Raw genomic sequence first — 19,877 nt, 5'->3', positions numbered from 1 at the left:
AGGCCCATGCCTTGCTCTGGCGTTAAGGGCAAGGTCTAGCTGTCAGCAGAAACCCTCCATTCACTCATGTCTGCTGACGTGACAGTGCTTCTGCCTGCAAAGCCTGTGCCCCCAGATTTCAGCTGTTTACTGAGCAGTTAGAGAGGTGTCATTGCTCCTGCCACAGCTGTGCTGTGCTCTTTGCAGCGCTTGAGGTTAACAGATGGAGGAGATCTTGTGGCAGCCTCCAGCAGCTGGTGTTGTCTGCTGGTGTGGTGAACTCATTGTGAAGAAAAGAGAGGAAGCCACGGAGACTGAGGAGTAGATGCTAACCTGCTGCTTGTAAATTGTCGGGTATCTTCTAGTACAAAAGGTGAAAATGGGAACTGAGTAAGCAGAATGGCTTGAAAACGCAGGGAACTGGGGGCTGACACTGAAGATTAGGAAAGCCTGAGGTCTGCTATGCATTGGTGTTATGCTTCTAACGATGGGTGAATCAGATGCCTGCTTGATGGGAAATTGGTGTTTCAATGTAGCTGTTCCAATATGGGGTCAAAGCAAAGACAGGCTGTGGACTGGAAATTTGGGTGAGGGCATTAGGTATTTGGGTGAGGGGGTCGTGGGGTAGCATGCGTGGGAGGAGGCCACGAGCTGAGATGGATGTAAACAACCCATCCTGCGTCAAGACTGCAGCCAGTTGGAGGAGCTCCTGGCTTAGTGTGGGATAATGGCTGAGGTGACTTAAAAATTAGAACTTATATTCACACTTTTAGGTAAGGCACAGCATTGAAGAAGCTCCCCAGGTAGAATGCGGCTGACATGTAAGGAATCCATCCCATGGGAGTGTCCTAGGCCTGCAACCTTAGGTGTTGGTAACGCCAGGGGAACTTGGTGTGCTGACTCTAAGAGGCGCTGCCCGGAGGGCAGAGCGGTGTGGAGATGCTGCGGCCAGGCTCTGCAATAATAGGAGAACTTAAAGGTGTCATGGAACTGATAAGCTGCATATTTACTACCCTGGGCCAACAGCCTGCCACGTTTTTGACAAAATGCTGTCCTTTTGGTGAACTTTGCTCATTATAACATAATTTTAATACCAAAACACACCTCCATCCCAAAAGCTACCCGCCTCCAAGGGGCAACCATCCCTCACTGAGCTTGCACACTGAATTTTTCTAGCTTATACCTTTAAAAGCAAAGTGAGAAAACTTTACACCAATCCTAAACAAAGATGTATGACTAGAGTCACTCAAGCTCCACCCGAAAGGTGAAAGATAGTATAAAATGGCTTAAGAGAAAGAGAATGTTAGGGAAGACACCATCGCGTACCACTCTGACCTCTGGGATCAGTCGATGGGCTGAGCCTCTCTTCCCCCCCATCAGGATGCCTTTGGGTAAGAGTCGAACACTTGGTTATTCCAAGTGCCTCCCCGGGAAACTTAGAAATCTCTCTCTCTATATAGAGTCGCTTTATTATCTTTAATGCGTTTGTGTCTGGCCGTGTTACTCATATTCTTGATATACGCGTTGTGTCCGTCTGTGTTATATACATGTTTGTGTCCAGCCGTGTTATTCATACTCATATTCTTGGTATTTGCATGTGCTTTGCAGACAGTGAATTTATCACTGGTAATCCAAAGAATCTGTGTGTCTGTTGCTCTAATAAACTGCACTCGTCACTGCTCTGGCCATGATAGTTCCTTCAACATGACCAGACAGGGGGGTGTAAAACTGATGCTGTCGCCTTAGCAAAAGCCCTGAACTAATAAGTGGCTATACACACAGTCCTTAGAAAATAAACCGTTGACCAAGTCTGAGACTAGGACTGGACCTAGCTGCACCTAGACTCCTCTCTGAGAAGGAGTTTAGAAAGCAAGGGGGTCCTGTCTGAACCTCGTGACTCAATGGGAGGGTTTCCCCCCCCAGCCATTCCTCAAATTCCTATTTGTATGCGACAGTAACTCTTAACGCAACACTCAGATACGTTCAAGATAGAGCGGTAGCCACTGGGCCAGGAGATATGGGGAGAGGCTCTTGAGACATGGGGACTAGATGCTCTGAAGGATGCTACTGGAGACATACAGAGGGAGAGACTTAGGTGACAGAAGAGGGAGAGACTTAGGTGACAGAAGAGGGAGAGACTTAGGTGACAGAAGAGAGAGACTTCAGGACTATATAGGGACTCCAGAACAATGTGAGAGAGGTCCCCAGGAGAGGACCAAAGCAGCATTTATGGGACCCCGCGGTAGCCCCAGGACTATATATACCCCATGGCTGACCTGCCTGACTCTTCTCCTAGGCCATGTAGCCTCCTCCTTGGGACAGGGAGGCCTTGTGAGGAACTACTGTACTAACCCACCCAACTTCCCTCCTGGGCTGCACCACTTCTCCTGCTGAACAGTGAAGTCATGTAGTTTGTAAAATTGTGCCTACATCTGTGATTAAAATGTTTTGGTATCTGAGCCCATTTGGTCTTAAACTGTGACAGTCAGGAGCTGGGGTCTGAAGCTGAGGGGGCCTTGGTAGCCATTGTCTTTGAAGTGTGTTCAGTTTAGTAAAGCAATGAAAGCATCCTAATAAAAACCATAGTTTATCTATGGGGCGTGTAGAGTTTTATACTAATACTCTTTCCTGTATGTTTTTTAAAATTTTGATCTCTTAGCTTTCCTTAATGCTGCATATTGTAAATCTACCAAATTCATACGCTGATCTTATACTATGCTTTTCAGGTGTATAGTGAGGGAATTCAGTTTCCCATTTGTTTCCTCCTCCTCTTGTTCCTCCTCTTTGTTTGGAAATTTTGTCCTATCCCATTTTTTTCCATGCTACTTTGCAGCATCGAAATACTTCTCAAAATCACACAGAGGAGGGCGAGGGAACAAGATACAACTGGAAAAGTTGCATGATACATGCAAAGACAGCCCATTGGATATTTGTGCTCTTTAGCCCGGAAAACCTTTTTTAAACCAAGAAATGTAAACAGCTGAGATTTACATTTAACTATAATTTTACAAAATATTGATGTACCAATTTGAAACTTTCAGTCGCCTTCTTTTTACATTAGCATATTATGCTGGTACCAGTAATGCTGGCAGTGCAGAAATGAAAGATTTTAAAAACCAAACAAACAAAACCCCCAAAACAACCAACCAAACAAAAAACCCAAACCCAAAAGCAACTGGTGAAGGAAAATGTTGTGGTAGTGAGAAGTGTCATCCTACCACCTTGAAGTACATCTCTCTTTAAATTCTTCCTCTGGACAATTTCTGTTGTTCTACTAAGTAGTCCATATTTCGCGTAAGGGTTTTATGCTTATGCAGACTCTCAGACAATTTCTGTTTGTGGGTAAGCAGCAGGAGTGAGGGAATAGCACAGCTTTCTGAGCTGTTAAAGATGTGCCTAAAACTTGTTAGCAGTAGCTGCACAGTGCAACAAAAATTGTATGACAGTACTGAGGACGTAAGTGCTGCTACAGTTACTATTTTCTATAATAGATATGGTCATTACTTGATAACACAGTGCAGTAGCTGTCACAAACGATTTTTCCTGTTAGGAAGACTGTAATTTTTCTCTTTTATAGTTCATATTTCAGTACATTAGTGTGCTGACCATAATGACAGTGACTTTCCGAGTTAATTTTTTTTATAGTGGATTTGGTATAGAACATGAAACTGATTAAAATGACCAAAATAAAAAAGAAAAGTGAGAGAAAGAAGTTCAGTTTTTTCTTTTTCTCTCTGGTTGCTTTGACCACTTTCTGTTATTTATCAGAAGTTTAGACAGTTTAGTGACTGTTTTTCAGGCACTTTTTCTTGAGTAACAGAGCTTTGCAGTCTTTACAGGATGATGAATGAGTTGTGGGTGGTCTTCTGTGGGTCCTCCACATATTCCTGCAGAGTGTCTTTTGCTATAAAATACTTCCTGCAATGGCAGTTATTGCTTAAAATATCCTCTGTGTGTATTGTGTCTCGTTAGATGCCTGAACACATACAGCCTTTGTTCTTGAAAGGAGAGCTCTCGGAAGAAGAGCTGGAGATCGGGAATCTCCACGGTCTTTGGTTCCATGATGTCACCACCGGATGGGTGGCTGTGTGAAACCTATTTGGGCCATCTGTGGATGTGACAATTTATTTTCCACTACATTTTACAGAGGTAGTTAAAATGGTCCTCCCAGAGTAGCAAACTACCTCCAAAATGCAAAAATACTCTGGATAAATCCTCAATCTCTGTCAAAAATAGAAGTGACCCCTTCACCTCTTCTTTCTAACAGCCAGATTGCACGCACAAAAAATAACCGTAACTTCAGGATCAGTGTGTTTTATACAGGGATACCATTTTGCTGATAATATTTGTTTTTCCTGGTGAGTGTTGCTTTCTCAGTGGTAGCCAGGAAAGAACAATCTCAACCTGTTGGAAACAGTGTTAATGTCTGGATTCCACAATCTCTGCTGACTCATTTATTAGTTTCCCTGGTGTCTTCACCACTCTTGTTTCACTACAACTTTTTTCCTATGATGCTAATAACTTTTGTGATTCTAAATGTTATTTCATGCGAAGTTTGGTAAACATCTCCTAGCATTGATGTTCTGTACCCTGATGGGACTGCAAGGGACGAGAGTTATGAAATAGGAAGGTTCTTGCGTGGCCACTTGTGCCCTTCATTGACACAGAAAGAACTCAAAATGGTGTGCTGCGGTGCCTGGGGACAATGTGATGACAAGTGAGATGAAAGTGGTATCTGATCAGTTGTAGCTAATGGCTTCAGTCAGTTATACTGGATTTCTTGTTTGATGAGGCTTGCTAACAGCATAAGCTGGTGAATCTAGTGTCCTTGTCCCAAAAAGGTGAGTGAGATTTGAATGAGTCAGGTGTCCTGCTGCTGACAGGATTTAAGTTATGCTGAATTGTTAACAGAATAAAGGAGTTCCTCATGATATGGACTGCTTAAAACACTTTTATGAAAAGGCCTGTTAGGTAATTTTTACTGGAAATTACTCTTACTCATGTGTAAAATGAATTACATTTTAATACATCTAATTGCTTTTAAGAAAGTTTGAAGCATATACTTTGTGACTAGAAAAAAACCCATAAGAACTCTCATTTTCTTTTATGCAGAATGCATCAAGATCAAAGATGAAGAAGAAAGCTACTAAAACCCAAGAAGCCAAAAAAATCTTGAAGAAGAAATTTAAAGTCAACACAAAAATAGTCTTTACTGAAGATGGAGAGGTAAGATCAATTCAAAATAACTGTATTTTTGTGGGAACTGAATTTGTAGTTCCTATAAAGACAAGAATATTTACAGTTGGTATAAAAAGATATGTTTTTGAGAAGTGTGTGGTTTTCGTAATTGTTTTGAATTTTGCAAAACTGTTCAGCTTCCATTTAGAATTCAGTTCCACTGTGAAGAAGAGGAGTGCTGAGCACCAACGTCTTTTCACCTTTGTGTGTATGAGATACTTGTGTGAGAGCTGTTAGAGGATGTACAGAACCGTGCCTCTTTTCTGCCTATTATCTTCAATTTCAGTGGAATAAAGAGCCTATTTTTTCTTACAAAAATGTAAAATTATTTTCCTGTAGGTATTTGCCAAAGCTGCCCCACATCTTGAGTTAATGTACTGGAATTAGGGGAAGTCTCTGGTTTTCTTTCCAGCATTCACTATTGAAAATGTTGTTAGGAAAGCTAAGGAAGTACCAAATTTTCACCTACTGGTGCTGACGTAGCAGTGCATTGAAATATGCCAGTAATTTAATTGGATCTTTTAAAAGCCTCTGGAAAAATATATTGATTTTATACAGAAAGGAACTATTGTGGATGCTAGTCGCTCTAGGGTTTCATTGTGGCGATAACCTCACTAGCCAGTCTCCATGCTCCATAAACTTCTCTAACGTTTGATTTCACAGCTTCAGATGCTGTGTACGTTGTTTTTCCATTTCCAGCATTAAGCAAAAAAGTAGCTTTTTTTTTTTAACTTTAGATTAATTTTGGTAAGACATAAACAGAAAGGGTGGTCACCTTTACAAGTATATAATTTGCTTTTGTGACCAAATAAAATAAAGCATTTTCTATTGCAGGTGAAGGGAGTATAGTGATATAATTACTGACATTAGACAAAATTTAAAAGGTTTTAGAGGTTGACCCATTGACTGCAAATTATATCTTCAGATATTTTTAGATATTCAAAAGCTGTTGTCTCATCTTAAAATACATATGCAAATGTTTTATGTATCCATGCAATGAAGCAAAAAGGAGTGAGGATAGAGAAGAAAAATTAGCACAAAGATTACAGTTAGAAAAGTAGCACAATAGAGAAGTGGTGACTTATTTAAGGAAACAAAGTTTGCATCTGTGGATGTTTTTCCTGTTTTTTTTTTTTCTGAGCTGTGTAAAACTGTGCTTTAAAATTTTACTGTTCTACTTCACATGCTTCTCTTTGATAAAATAAAACTCCTTTAAGAAATGTATCTTCCTGGAATATACAAGTACACAAACTCCATTTTACTAAAGGAAGTGGAACCAGTAGGTTGGGTTTATCAGTATCCAGGTGAGTAACAACTCTGTGTGCATTAGGGAGTCATAAACATGTTTGGTTTTGCATTTGTATCTGAAATACATTCTATATTTTCTGCTATATAATTTCTTTTTAAGAGTTACTACTCTAACAATCCATGAGCAAGAATGATTTTTGCAAAGACTACCCCCAGATGATGTCTGCTCATACCAAGGTCGTAAGATAGGTGGGGATATTTTTTGGTGAATATGTAGTTAGTCTTTGTCTTCAGTTTAGAGCTTCAGATTTTTAAGGGAAGCTGGATGTGTTCAGCGTGCCATCCACAAGTTAAACTTGAATCATCAAGCATTTCTAATCCAGTTTTCGTACGATAACCGGTAAAACCCTCCACATCTGTCCTCCTTGCTTCCCCCAAAATATGAACCTACAGTCATGGTTTTTCCTGTACTGTGTGATGAAGGTGTATCTCATTTTTCTCTCAGTTAATATGTTGGAATATTGATTGTTTACATGAAAACACACTGTTTAGATTTACTGGTGTTTTGTTGTTTGCATATATTTTGGAGTTATTTCTTGAAAGCAAATATCATTTTTCTCCCAAAATGACTAGCAGGATTATAAATTATTTGTTCCATTAGGCAAAGAGAGAAAGATAGGGGAAGAAGGTCAAGTGAATCTGTTAAACAGTAATATGGTGTAATGGAGATATTATTTTCAAATACTCATTTTTGACTGAATGTGATGTTAAATAAGGTATCCCAGTTTGTATTGTGCAAAAGTTTTGTTTGTTTCCTTTGCAAATGGCCTTTTTATTTAGTCTAGAAAAATAGTGTATTGGAATATTTAGGACATCAAAACTTCGATGTGGAAAAAATTATTCTAACCATTATTTTGCTTGTTGACATGTATAATTCAGTTAGTGCAGCAGTGGCCACCTGTGCAAAAATCCAGTTTGGCGAAAGCAGATGAGGAAGATGATGCCAGTGGTATCAACTTAGATAAAGCGAAAGAGATACTGCAGGAAGAAGACAAATTTGACAAAGAAGAATACAGGAAGAAAATAAAGGAAAAACATAGGGTAAGTTGATTTCTACTTCAATTACTGAAGTTCAGAAATAGTTACTGTGATATGGATTTCTCAGTGAGGAAAAATACTTAAATATATTGTGAAATAAGTGTAGTACATGTTCATTTAAATTGATCATTTTTTTCGGGACTACATTGCATACAGGAAGACTGTTCTGATATAAGTAGCTGAATAACACAAAGCCTTATGCAGTACCAGTTGTTGGTAACAGTGGAGCTTTATTTACAACTTTAAAATCTGGTAAGAGTTTAGTGGGAACATCTTTTTTTTTTTAAGCAGAGTTCAGTGGAAGGGTTTGTTTGACAAAAATAAAGTGTTGTTTGGCATACGTGCTCTAACAAATGCTGAAGAAGTTTAGGGGGAAGGGGAAGTGAAAGAGTGTCTCTGAAATGTCTTCAGGCTACCACTTGCTCAGCATGCAATATTACATTTCAGGTGGGCAAAAGTGCTAACTTTTTGCATCGGTGTTATTAGGGCTATCAGAATTTATTTCATTAATTATTCAAATAGTGTCATATAATTTTGGCTGTAATTTGGAAACGTCAGTATCTGAAGTCTGGCTTCTGTCTGGCATTTAAAAACCTTTAAATTGCAGACCATAAGTTTGCAAACTGCTTCTGTATTAGTTGTCATGGACCAAACCAGCGTTTTCTGGCCTTGTCACGTACCAGTCATATGGAACACAGCTGGATGTCTTTGAGTTCAGGGATAGTTCTGTTAGTCATTGTGAGAACGGTTTGGATTTCTCCAGGTAATGGATAAATGCAAGATCCCAGGACTACATATTATTAAAGGCCTGCTTTATACTCAAAGCTTCTAATTTCCAAAGCATTAAAAAGTGTTGTTTTATTGCCCTCCTCTGCAAATGCTGACTTTATCCAGTTTGACTTTATCCACTGATTGCTAGTGATTAGTGCTAGATGTTCTAGTGTCTGTTAAGGTTTGTATTTGAACAAAATAATTTGGAGTTGATTTGTGAAAGCTTCAGGTTAGGTTTGGGCACTGAAGTATTCTAGCTAAAGTCAAAGCATACTTCATACATTTAATTTGAAAGTCTACTCCTATAGTCCTGTTATAGTCATTTGACGTCTACAAAAAAAATCTTACCTCTTCTTTAGCGAAGTGCTGCATTTGGAAGTAGCTGCAAAGAAATAATATTTTCTGTTCTATAGGTGAAATCATAGTCAATTTTACAGAAAACAATGCTATCAAATTTCAAGGATGCAGCTTAATAAACAAGGAAGGAGAGATTGATTTATGACTTTCCAATCAATCTGCTGTTCACTAGCAAATTCATATACTTTGAGTGACGCTGTTGTACATTTGACATCAGACTTTAATCATTAAAGTCAGTTGTCACTTGGTCTGTTAAGACAGCTTCATTGTTATAACGCCGAGGAGAACAAACGACATAGATCAGATATTTACTTGCATTAAAAAAAAAAAAGAATTCCAACTGTGGAGATACTATGAAAAGAGAATGCCTCTTTTCAAAAGTGAGGCAGGCAAAATGAACAGGACTGGCCACATCATCAATATCATGGAGTTTTTTGTAATTATGGAAAGTGTCAAGTTTCTTGTAACCTACCTTACTGCATGAGTGTTATTCACATTACACCTAATTATTGTCCTTTATGAAATGAAATAAAAGAAATGAATGATAGTATGACAAAAATAAGGAAATATATTTTAAAAAAAAAGGCTTCTGATTGAAGTACTGTGAAATAATGTGCCTAATTTTTAGGGCTGCCTTACTGCATTCCGTCATTGCATGCACATTCAGATTTTTTTATATGTGGCTTAACAATTTGAGGTGAAAAATGCTTCATATGGTAAATTCTCTGCACATGATGAAGTATTCAGTTTCCTGATTGTCATTTAATTTTTGAAATGGTCTTACAAACTGTTTAGTATCCTAATTTTTCACTTACCCAAATTTAATGGAGCTGAAACTTAAAAAGACAGAAGGGGCAGGAACGTCATAGGTGGTAATTTGGGATTCACTTTGGTAGAACCTCATTTGCCTCCCCGTAGTCTCACTAGCCTTGTGGTTAAAGATGATCTTCCACCCTCACTTCAGAAGGCATTCAAGTTTGAGATACCAATTCATTTTATGTATAAGTTAATACAGGCTATGTAAGGTAAGGCTGCCACAAAGATTGAATGTATTTCTGTTACTCTGCCTTATTACTAAGTCATCCTTTATGTCTGGGATTCTTGACAGTCAGTTGTTGCTGCTTAGGAAATAGCTGTAATAGTAATAGTTGGGAAAACAGTCAAGTCCTCCTCTTTTGTCTCATCCAAGCAGAGACAAGCACTACCTCCTTTCTCTTGGGTCATGTTAAGCTGGTCTAGTGATCAGAAGATCCACTCTTCCAGTGACCCATGAAGAAGCTACATTGCTATTATGTGGGGGAGATATTATTCAAATTTTTCTTATCAGAAAATGTGTAATTAGTTAAATTCACACTATAGGGAGGAGTTCTATGGCATAATTTAGAAATCATAGATAAGCATCATAAATAAACAATATTTTAGTGTATCCCATTTCAGCCATTGGTTTCTCACTAATACTTTTGGGGAATTTATTTTATTGTCAGTGGGGCAAGTCATAGAATCACAGAATGGTTTGGGTTGGAAGGGACCTTTAGAGGCCATCTAGTCCAACTCCTCCTGCAATGAGCAGGGACATCTTCAACTAGATCAGGTTGTTCAGAGCCCTGTCCAACCTGACCTTGAATGTTTCCAGGGATGGGGCATCTACCGCCTCTCTGGGCAACCTGTTCCAGTGTTTCACCACCCTCATCGTAAAACATTTCTTCTTTATATCTAGTCTAAATCTACCCTCTTTTAGTTTAAAACCTTTACCCCTTGTCCTATCGCAACAGGCCCTACTAAAATGTTTGTCGCCATCTTTCTTATAAGCCCCCTTAAAATATTTAAAGGCTGCAATAAGGTCTCCCCGCAGCCTTCTCTTCTCCAGGCTGAACAACCCCAACTCTCTCAGCCTTTCCTGATAGGGGAGGTGTTCCATCCCTCTGATCATTTTTGTGACCCTCCTCTGGACCCGCTCCAACAGGTCACTGTCTTTCCTATGCTGAGGGCTCCAGAGCTGGACGCAGTACTGCAGGTGGGGTCTCACCAGAGCAGAGTAGAGAGGCAGAACCACCTCCCTCGACCTGCTGGCCACGCTTCTTTTGATGCAGCCCAGGATACGGTTGGCCTTCTGGGCTGCAAGCGCACATTGTTGGCTCATGTCCAGCTTTTCTTCCACCAGTACCCCCAAGTCCTTCTCTGCAAGGCTGCTCTCAATCTCTTCATCCCCCAGCCTGCATTGATACCAGGGGTTGCCCTGACCCAGGTGCAGGACCTTGCACTTGGCCTTGTGGAACCTCATGAGGTTCACATGGGCCCACTTCTTGAGCTTGTCCAGGTCCCTCTGGATGGCATCCTGTCCCTCAGGTGTGTCAACTGCACCACTCAGCTTTGTGTCATCTGCAAGCTTGCTGAGGGTGCACTTGATCCCGCTATGTCATTGATGAAGGTATTAAATAATACTGGTCCCAATACGGACCCCTGAGGGACACCACTTGTCACTGATCTCCATCTGGACGTTGAGCTGTTGATGCGACCATCCAACCAATTCCTCATCCACTGAACAGTCCACCCATCAAATCCATATCTCTCCAATTTAGAGAGAAGGATGTTGTGGGGGACCATGTCAAAGGCCTTACAGAAGTCCAGATAGATGACATCCGTAGCTCTTGCCTTGTCCACTGATGTCAGTCCATCGTAGAAGTCCACAAGATTGGTCAGGCAGGACTTGCCCTTGGTGAAGCCATGCCTGCTGTCTCGAATCACCTCCCTGTCCTCCATGTACCTTAGCATAGCTTCTAGGAGGATCTGTTCCATGATCTTCCCAGGCACAGAGGTGAGGCTGACAGGTCGGTAGTTGCCAGGGTCATCCTTTCTACCTTTTTTAAAGATGGGTGCAATGTTTCCCTTCTTCCAGTCACCAGGGACTTCACCTGACTGCCATGACTTTTCAAATATCATGGAGAATGGCTTGGCAATGACATCAGCCAATTCCCTCAGGACTCTGGGATGCACTCTGGGCGTGTGTGTACTTCTTCTTTGACCTTCCTTTTCTGGCTGACATACCTGTCGAAGCCCTTCTTATTATTGTTTGCGTCCCTTGCGAAGTTCAGCTCCAGCCGCGCCTTGGCCTTCCTGACCCCATCCCTACACAACCGGGCAGTGTCCCTATACTCTTCCCAGGATACCTGTCCCTGCTTCCGCTGCCTGTGCATTTCCTTCTTGCCCTTTAGTTTGGCCATCAGGTCTCAACTCAGCCATGCTGGTCTCTTGCCTTCCTTGCCTGATTTCTTACACCTGAATATCGAGATCTCTTGCACTCTATGGAAAGTGTCCTTAAAGGTCTGCCAGCTCTGTTCTGTTCCCTTGTCCCTGAGGGCAGTTTCCCAGTTACCCTAACTCCTTGAACCAGCTGGAAGTTTGCTTTCCTAAAATTCAGGGTCCTGACTTTACTCTTTGCCTGACCCATATCCCTCAGGACTGCAGACTCCACCAGTGCATGATCACTGCAGCCCACGCTACCTCCAGTCTTGACGTCACTGATTAGCTCACTTGTGTTGGTGACCAACAGGTCCAGTATCACATCCCCTCTGGCAGGGCTGTCTATTACTTGGCTTAAGAAGTTATCCTCATCAGTCATCAGTCCTTCATTAACGAAAGAATGCTAGGGAAAAATTTGAACTGCCTCACAGTAAAAAGGAATTACGTGGCCACTTTCACAGTCACTACCCAATGGTATTTAAAAGTTCTCCCACCTCATAAGGTTTCCCTTCCCAAAAGATAACATAATCACTCCGCAGCAGATATTTACTTGAGTTTGAATCTTTGGCTGGCATCTCAGTGATGTGAAGGAAGAAGAACTACCCAAGTCCATGTACCTTGACTGTAACTGCAGAAGCCTGATCAGGTGCCTGATCGTTGTCTGAATTTGCTCTTAAAGGTTTGGTTGTGTATGTAAGCCTGACGGGCTAGTGGTATAAGTTATTTCTTAGCCTCATTTGGAGGGAGAGGATGAAACCTAAAAGAGATTCAAGTGTGTTACCAACAAAGGATATCAAAGCGATAAAAAGACTAGGAGACTTTCTTATCCTAATTTCATGACTTCAGAATTTGTGTAAGTATGGATGTCTTAGTGCCCCTTCTTGTGTCATTGAAAGAGGAGCTTTTGAAAGTCACATACTTTCATCCCATCTTATACATCCCCTCACTGGCATTCAGCAGTCCATTTTGTACAAAGTCTTAAATCCATCACTTGTAACTGTCATTGCTGCTTTTAAAATCCTACATACTTCACTATCAGCCAAAATACATCATGGCATAGCATGAACTCTGTCGTCTGACCTTTCCTTTTGGTAATAATGCTCATTATTTCTTTCCCAGCTTTATTTTAATTTCCTTCCCGCAAGCAGACTGCTGTAGGTCTTTTCTTTGTTCATTTGACATCTTTTCTAACAGCCAGATATGATAACTCTCTGTTTCTTGGTTTTCCACCTTGGTTACTGAATTCTCCTACAACTCTCTTTCTCCTTCCTAGCTTTTTGAAAAAGCTGTGGTTAAATTTTTCCTCTCTGCTTTTGCTTCAGATTTGTTCAAGATATTTGCTTAACTTTTTCATCAATTTAACTTTCTTCTGTTCCTTTGCTTTCAGCAAGTTTCAAATGTCTGTATCTTGATTCATATTTCCTCCTCTTAATTCCTTTCCTTCATACTGCAGCTGATGCTTGGTGTGGTTTCCTGGTTTGTAATTTTGGCAGTTTTTATTTTTTCCTTTAAATCAGTTTTTCAAAAATGCTAACTCTATTAAAGTTATTATATAGGTAGATTAGAAGACCACTAGAGATAAATGTGTTTTGGGTTTGTATAAACCAAATGTAGCTCTCTGCTACATGATTAGGTACATCAGTAATCAAAAAGTCCTCTGAAACTGAATGTATGCTAATCCCTGAAGTCTCTACATTGGCTTTAAAATGGTGACTTACAATAACAAAATAATTTACAGAAGGCTATGAAAGCATATGTTGTTTCATCCAGTTTTTTGTATCTTGCACGTGGGCTCAGATTTTGATTTAGATTGTGAGTGGATGTAGAAAAAACACTGTAGAAAAAAGTGTTTTTATAAAGCTTGTAACTTTATAGGTCATCTTCCATTGACAATCCCTGTCTTATGGTTTCTTCAGTATAATCCTGAAGATAAAAGATCTTTGGGGGAAAAAAAAAAAGCTTCTTGAAATCAAAACTTGCACAAAATAGCTTTTTTTAGGTGAATATGGCCTGTCAGCTTAATACGAACTGTCCTCATGAAACCATTTCCGATGAACAGCAGAACTATTCAGAAAGTATCCACAGGCCATTGCTTTTAAATCCATTTCTGAATGTCATTTAAATAAGCACAGTTTTCAGTATGATCAGAAATATGTTTTGGTGCATTCATGAGATGCTTGGATTAGATGAGATGTGTGTTGCAGTGCCCTAAGGCTTGTGGAAACTTGCAAAGCAGCTATACTATAATTAGGTTTCCTTCATGAGTTTCACATTTTGTTATCCTCTCCTTCCTCTGCAAATGGGGAAAAATTGAAAATCAGATGGATAAAAATAAATAAAAAGCTGAGGTATAATTGTGATGTAATTAATGCCTATTGAAGTTTTGGAAGCAAAGTAAATTTTAGCAGTTGAACACAAGGGAAAGGGCAGTAACACTAATCAAGATAATGTGAAAAGAATTCTGTATTAATGGATATTTAATGACAGTCCAGCGAGAGGTATAGATTTGAGCTCTTTTGAAATGTATAAAATGTTATAAACAACAATAAAGGGAAAAGTGAATAAAGTATTCGGAACATGTTTTCGCACTCCATTTTTCAAGTTTTCAACTGAAAATGCACTGTTGTTAGGAGGAAAATAGTGGCAGAGAGGGATTCGTCTCACTTCTTAATAACCTCTCTTTCTGTATACTAACCCAAGCTCAGAAAAATGCCCATTGGTGCTGAAGGAAAAATGAATAGGAGCCTTATTTCTTACCTCACTTTCCAGCAAGTAAGATAAGCTGTGAACTTGGGGTGATCAATGTGAGAAGATGGCTAGAAATTATTTTATTTTATTTTATTTGGGCGGTATTAGCAGCAAACAAACTGAGGCTGTCTTCAGGGCTGTCACAGATGGAGTGAGAGTGCACTTCACTCGTAAGAGAGAAGCAAAATATACTTCATTGATATAGAACAGGGAGTTAACAAAGTTCAGTGTCGCAGTTATTTAACAAGATTTGATGGCAAGGTACATTGATTATTTACTGCATAGGGGACAGGGTCAGACAAAACTGTCAGGGAGACCCTCCCGTCAAGTCTTGAGGTTCAGAAAAGAACCCCCTTGCTTTCTGAACTCCTTCTCAGAAAGGAGTCTAGGTGCGGCTAGATCCAATCCTAGTCCCAGACTTGGTCAACAGTTTATGTCTACAGGATTATATATGCGCAATCAATCCTTTATATCACTTAGCTAAGATTTCAAAGTTTAGCATGCTATTAGTCACTTACCGAGGATCTGTTGCGGCAAGGAATCTCTCAGCCTCGAGGAGTAACCTTGAGAGGCGTCCCTGCTCAAGGGGAGATCCTGGCGTGCAGCCCACTGCCGTGCAGGAGAGCTCAAAGGGCTCTTGGGCTGCTCACTATTTATGGGGATAAGATGATTGACCCATAGTCATATTTGCATGCTGACCCCAGATTTTAGTTTCTTAGGTGGGCACATTGCACAATAGCCCTAGGCTATTGTGTTGTTACCTGTCTCCTGAATCCACTTTGATCCGGATGCAGCCATCATGACCAGATGCATCCATTATGACCATCACTGCTGGTTATCACCTGAGCAGGGTTGCAGGAGATAAAGGTCGGGGGCAGGGGAAGCACACCGTCACAAGGGGCCTGGTACTGAAAGGTGCAGGGAGTACCTCCCTGGAAGAAGTTAAACAGCCATGGTTGTAGAGATATGACAGCAGTTTGACTTCAGGTCACAGGGGGCATCTTTCAGAAGATACTGCTGTTGCTGGGAGGAAACTGGAGATATTTTGTGGCCCTTATGCTAATGAAATGGTGCTGATTTGTACCACCTGAAGTCCAAAGTTATGTGGTCTCTTAGTTTTGCTCATACTGTTCTTAATTCAGTAGAAAATACAGAACTATTTTAGAAACTGTATTGAAACAGAGTACCTCTGTTTGGTTTGCCTCCTGTTCCTTGAACACAATTGTTGATGGGAGAGTGGATCGTTTTAATGAGGAGGATACACCATGATATTTCACACTTTGTATATTTGCTCTCCCAAATACTATTACTTAATTAACGCTTTCCAAGGGTAAAAGAGGAAGTTCTTCATACCAGACTTTCCATAAAGACTTTTATAAAATAAAAAAACTTGCAGTTTCAGGAAGAGTATACTTAACCCAGTGAATTTATTCAATAACTTTATGATTAAAATTCATTCTTAAAAATGGAAGATCGCAGACTGGTAAGGGAAGCCAAATCCCTTGGATTTCAGTCCAGGAGGTTTCTTATGGAGGCTGCCCCTGCTCCAGGTTGCAGACCCAGCCCTAGCAGGGCTGCACATGTATTGCACAGATGTGCACACACGTGGGTGGCCACAGAGACAAGAGACGCAGAAAAGATGAAGGCAGGCAGCACTTACATAAACATGAACAGCACAGGCAGCACAAGCTTATTCTTTCTTGCTGGCTGATCAAGGCTGAAGTTTCTAGCAGAACTACCAACACCCTCGCTCCCTTGATTCACAAGCACACTTGCATTCACCAATCGCTTAAACAGTGTGGGGCCTACGTATGTCCAATATCCATACCCATGCCGTAGGGCCCTCACACCGTCACTGGCCTTGACCTTGGGTCTTTCCAGGTGCTGGTCTTTCCACACAGTCTCACAGTGCATTTCAAATACTCCATAATAAGTTTGCTCTTTCCCATGAGACTGATAAACATAGATAACCTTGTTTCTCTTGTTCTTATCAGTTACGAAGTTCTGTGTGAACCTTCTCGAGGTTGTGCTTGTGTGGTTCCTTTAGTGTTCATCTATCAGTGATTTAGGAGTTCAGGTCGCTGTTACTGTCTGCCTTACTGCTTGTTAGGGTTAATGTATTTGGTGTTCAGTTTATTACTTTTTCTCCTCCTTGTCTTTGTCTCACTGTTAACAGGATATCCTTACAAACAACATTATTACATTCAAGGTATCCCTAGAGAGACCATCCAGGTAGATTTAAACATGGAGTTCAAAAGGAGTATTTTCTAATTATTTTTGCATTAGTATGTAGGGGGGAGAGTAGGAAAGAGACTGTAACTTTATCAATTTTATATTAATTCACGTACAGTTCATTAGAATCTGGAAAGGATGCTTCCTCTGAGGAAGAAAAATTGAGTTATAATATATGGGTGATATAACAGCCTCAGCACTGAGTTTAGAGCTGATACTTAAAAAGCATGAAGATTTCTGGGGGCGTTTAGGGGAAGAAAAGGTACTATACAGCTATTCAGGATATCTAGTGTGCTTGGAGAGAGTACTTGGAGAACTATGGTCACCTCATGATGACTTAAAATCTCTATGAATTTAATTGATCCAGTGAAAGATGCAGCTGATGTTGGAACTTGAAAAAGAGATGTAGGTTCACTTATGAAGGAAGAATTGATTTCCTTTACAACCTGCAGTTGGCCAAAAGTTATAATCAAACTGTGAGTTTATTTTTAAAAACAAGAATGCTGATAATTTTAACTAGTAGGAGAAGAACGGTGTGGCCAAATCAGTTAAGATGTGAGCTAATATTTATAGCGGATTATTTTTCCTTTGTGTATCTTGTGCCACGCTGCATTCTTTGGGGTTTACTTCCTACTGTAATGTGAAGCCTTTGCCTCTCTCCTACCTCCGGCCCCTGCCACAAGCCTCACCCCATGCCTTGGCTGAGCAACCCCATGTGTCGGCTGAGCCATGGCCCAGATGGGAAGGCTCTTGGGGGAGAATGCCCTGCACCTTGCCCCTTCCTTTGGCAGCCCTTTTGCAGCCCCCCTCCAACTGGAGCTCTAGGCTCTCTCTTGCTCCCAGTCCTGCTTTTGCAAATGATTTCTGTTGATGGCAGAGTAGTTATGTTTTAAACGTGTTTGGTTTATAGTTTTATAAAATAATACTAAAAGCACTTGTAGCCTATTGTAATAGATCATTGAATACTGTGTATAACAGTTCAAGAAACAGAAAGGACCCCCCCAGGGATTTTCTTTATTTTATCAAATCTTTACTCGTGATTTAAAAAAAAATTATATGCAGTTAATAAAAAGAAAAATATATGCTATACATTGCAAACTGTTCAGTATGCTGGAAGATAAATGCCCCCATGAAAACTAGTATTTGTAGTTTGAAATCAATCAACGCATTAATTCTGAAGAGACATTGCATCATATTTCAAAGGAAATAATCTGAAGGGAAAAAAACCTCAGTGCAGTATTATGCTCTTTATTAAGTAAAGCACTTGAATAGTCCTTCACTTTGAGGTGAAATTTGTTGGGTTTCAGTGTAATTGTACAGTTGGTTTAATGTGGTGCTGGGTGAGGACGATAAAATTCTCTCACGTAAAGAGTGTGCCAGCGTAGGAGCAAAATATAAAGGGAAGAAGGTTGCTGCTGAGAGGAGTGTTCAGCTGAACAGCAAAGAAGAAAAGTATTAGAGATGGAGAGATGTGTAAAATAAATCAAGAGAGTATTACTTCGTTAGAAAGCCTATCTGAGCCCTTTCATAGCTATTGTGTGCAGGCAATGCTGCTGTTATGTTCCAAGTGCAGAGCTATTAAGATAAGGGGAATGGACACTGACAAGTGAGTTGACAGACATCCCTTTTTAGTCTTAGCAGCAGCATCCATCCCGCCTCGCTGTGCTGCTGGCAGAGGCAAGGGCTTGCTCATCATTTGTTTTTCTTTCACGTCAACAGCTGGATGGGCTACACTTAAAGCTTGAGGTGCCCTTGAATGTTTTCTAAGAGTTTTCCAGCAAAATCAGAGTTCTTGGCCTCATCTTGTTGATATGAAAAATAAGAAAATGAAATAACTGTGAACAGGTTGTTTGTGTACACCCTAATCGGGTGAATGCCAGGAAAATGCAGCTGGAAGGTGGGTGGAGGCTGAAGTAGTGCAGGCTTAATTTAACTTCAGCTCAGGTGGAGTTGCAGCCTTAGTGGTGTAAGGGGAAGAACTTCCAGCGCCAGGCTGCTTGTCCTGCTGGAGGATGTAATGGCACAACTGCCTAAAATGCTGACCTCTACCTTTCATGAGTCTTTGAGGCAACCTAGCAGCTCCTCATGGGAGCTGCACCCCCTGCTTGCTGAGGACTTGGGTGCTGCTGGGGGCCTGCACCTGCCTGAGCAGGCACAGATAGCTGTGGGGGTTTTCTGCCTTCTCTCAGATCTGGTGTATGAGAGCTGGGTGTTTCCTTAAGAGCAGCTGCATTAAGACAGCTCAAGAGTCTGTGACATGTCTACATTATGAATTTCCACTCTTAAGTGGTATCATCCCTTCAAAACCGAAAGCAGCCACAGAATCAGATGAATTGCATCTTCATCAGCCTTTTTCCTCTACTTTTCTCTAGAAAATACTAGCGTGTTTTGCAGTGCAACTCACATTTTGTCATTAAGATTTTAGTTTACAGCTTTAAATGTTACTTTTAAGCACCGTTAACTAACTTGATTCCTGATGTAATTCTGTTGAAAGTGTATTTTAAGTTGAATTAGGGTTACCTTTACCTCTCTCTGTGTGTTTGTGTATGTATATACACAGACGGAAGGGTCTGTGAATTCATTTGAAAGAATCGCTTTGATTTCTCTTGGTTGAGAATCTGGCTCAGATGCCATTTGCACGCAAAAAAGATGGTGAGTGGAGTGCCTCTGTATTCTAATTACTATGATTTAACATCTCTTTCTTACTGGAAGGCTGTTTGTCCGAAACAAACTGTATGTATACGTGTCCTACCCTGTGTCCCTTTCCTCCTCAGTCGATGAACATCCCAAATCGCTTTTGCAACAATATGTATATGTTAAACATACATATGTTTAAAACAGATGGCCTACTTACCAACTTTTTAAAAAATTTTCTGTTCTTAAAACATGTTCAGTGTGTTCAGATGTGAAATGAGAAAGGAATAATTTTCCATTTTGTCAACTGCTTTCCTGTGTTGGATTCGTTC

At 40.5% G+C, this 19,877-nt stretch overlaps 1 protein-coding gene across 1 annotated transcript in view; it reads left to right on the top strand.

Moving 5' to 3' along the window:
• The window catches only part of DDX10 (DEAD-box helicase 10), a 197,456-nt gene that overhangs the window by 113,527 nt on the left and 64,052 nt on the right, over positions 1 to 19,877 (top strand). Inside the window, exons 14-15 of the mRNA XM_072850575.1 lie at positions 5,092 to 5,205; positions 7,405 to 7,566. Coding sequence (XP_072706676.1) covers positions 5,092 to 5,205; positions 7,405 to 7,566 — 276 coding nt within the window. The remainder of the gene's footprint in view (positions 1 to 5,091; positions 5,206 to 7,404; positions 7,567 to 19,877) is intronic.

This window comes from Ciconia boyciana, chromosome 1, assembly GCF_034638445.1.
Source record: "Ciconia boyciana chromosome 1, ASM3463844v1, whole genome shotgun sequence".
Classification (NCBI taxonomy): Eukaryota; Metazoa; Chordata; class Aves; order Ciconiiformes; family Ciconiidae; genus Ciconia; species Ciconia boyciana.
Note: the sequence above shows the minus strand (reverse complement) of the source record. Positions and strands in the feature narration are given on the sequence as shown.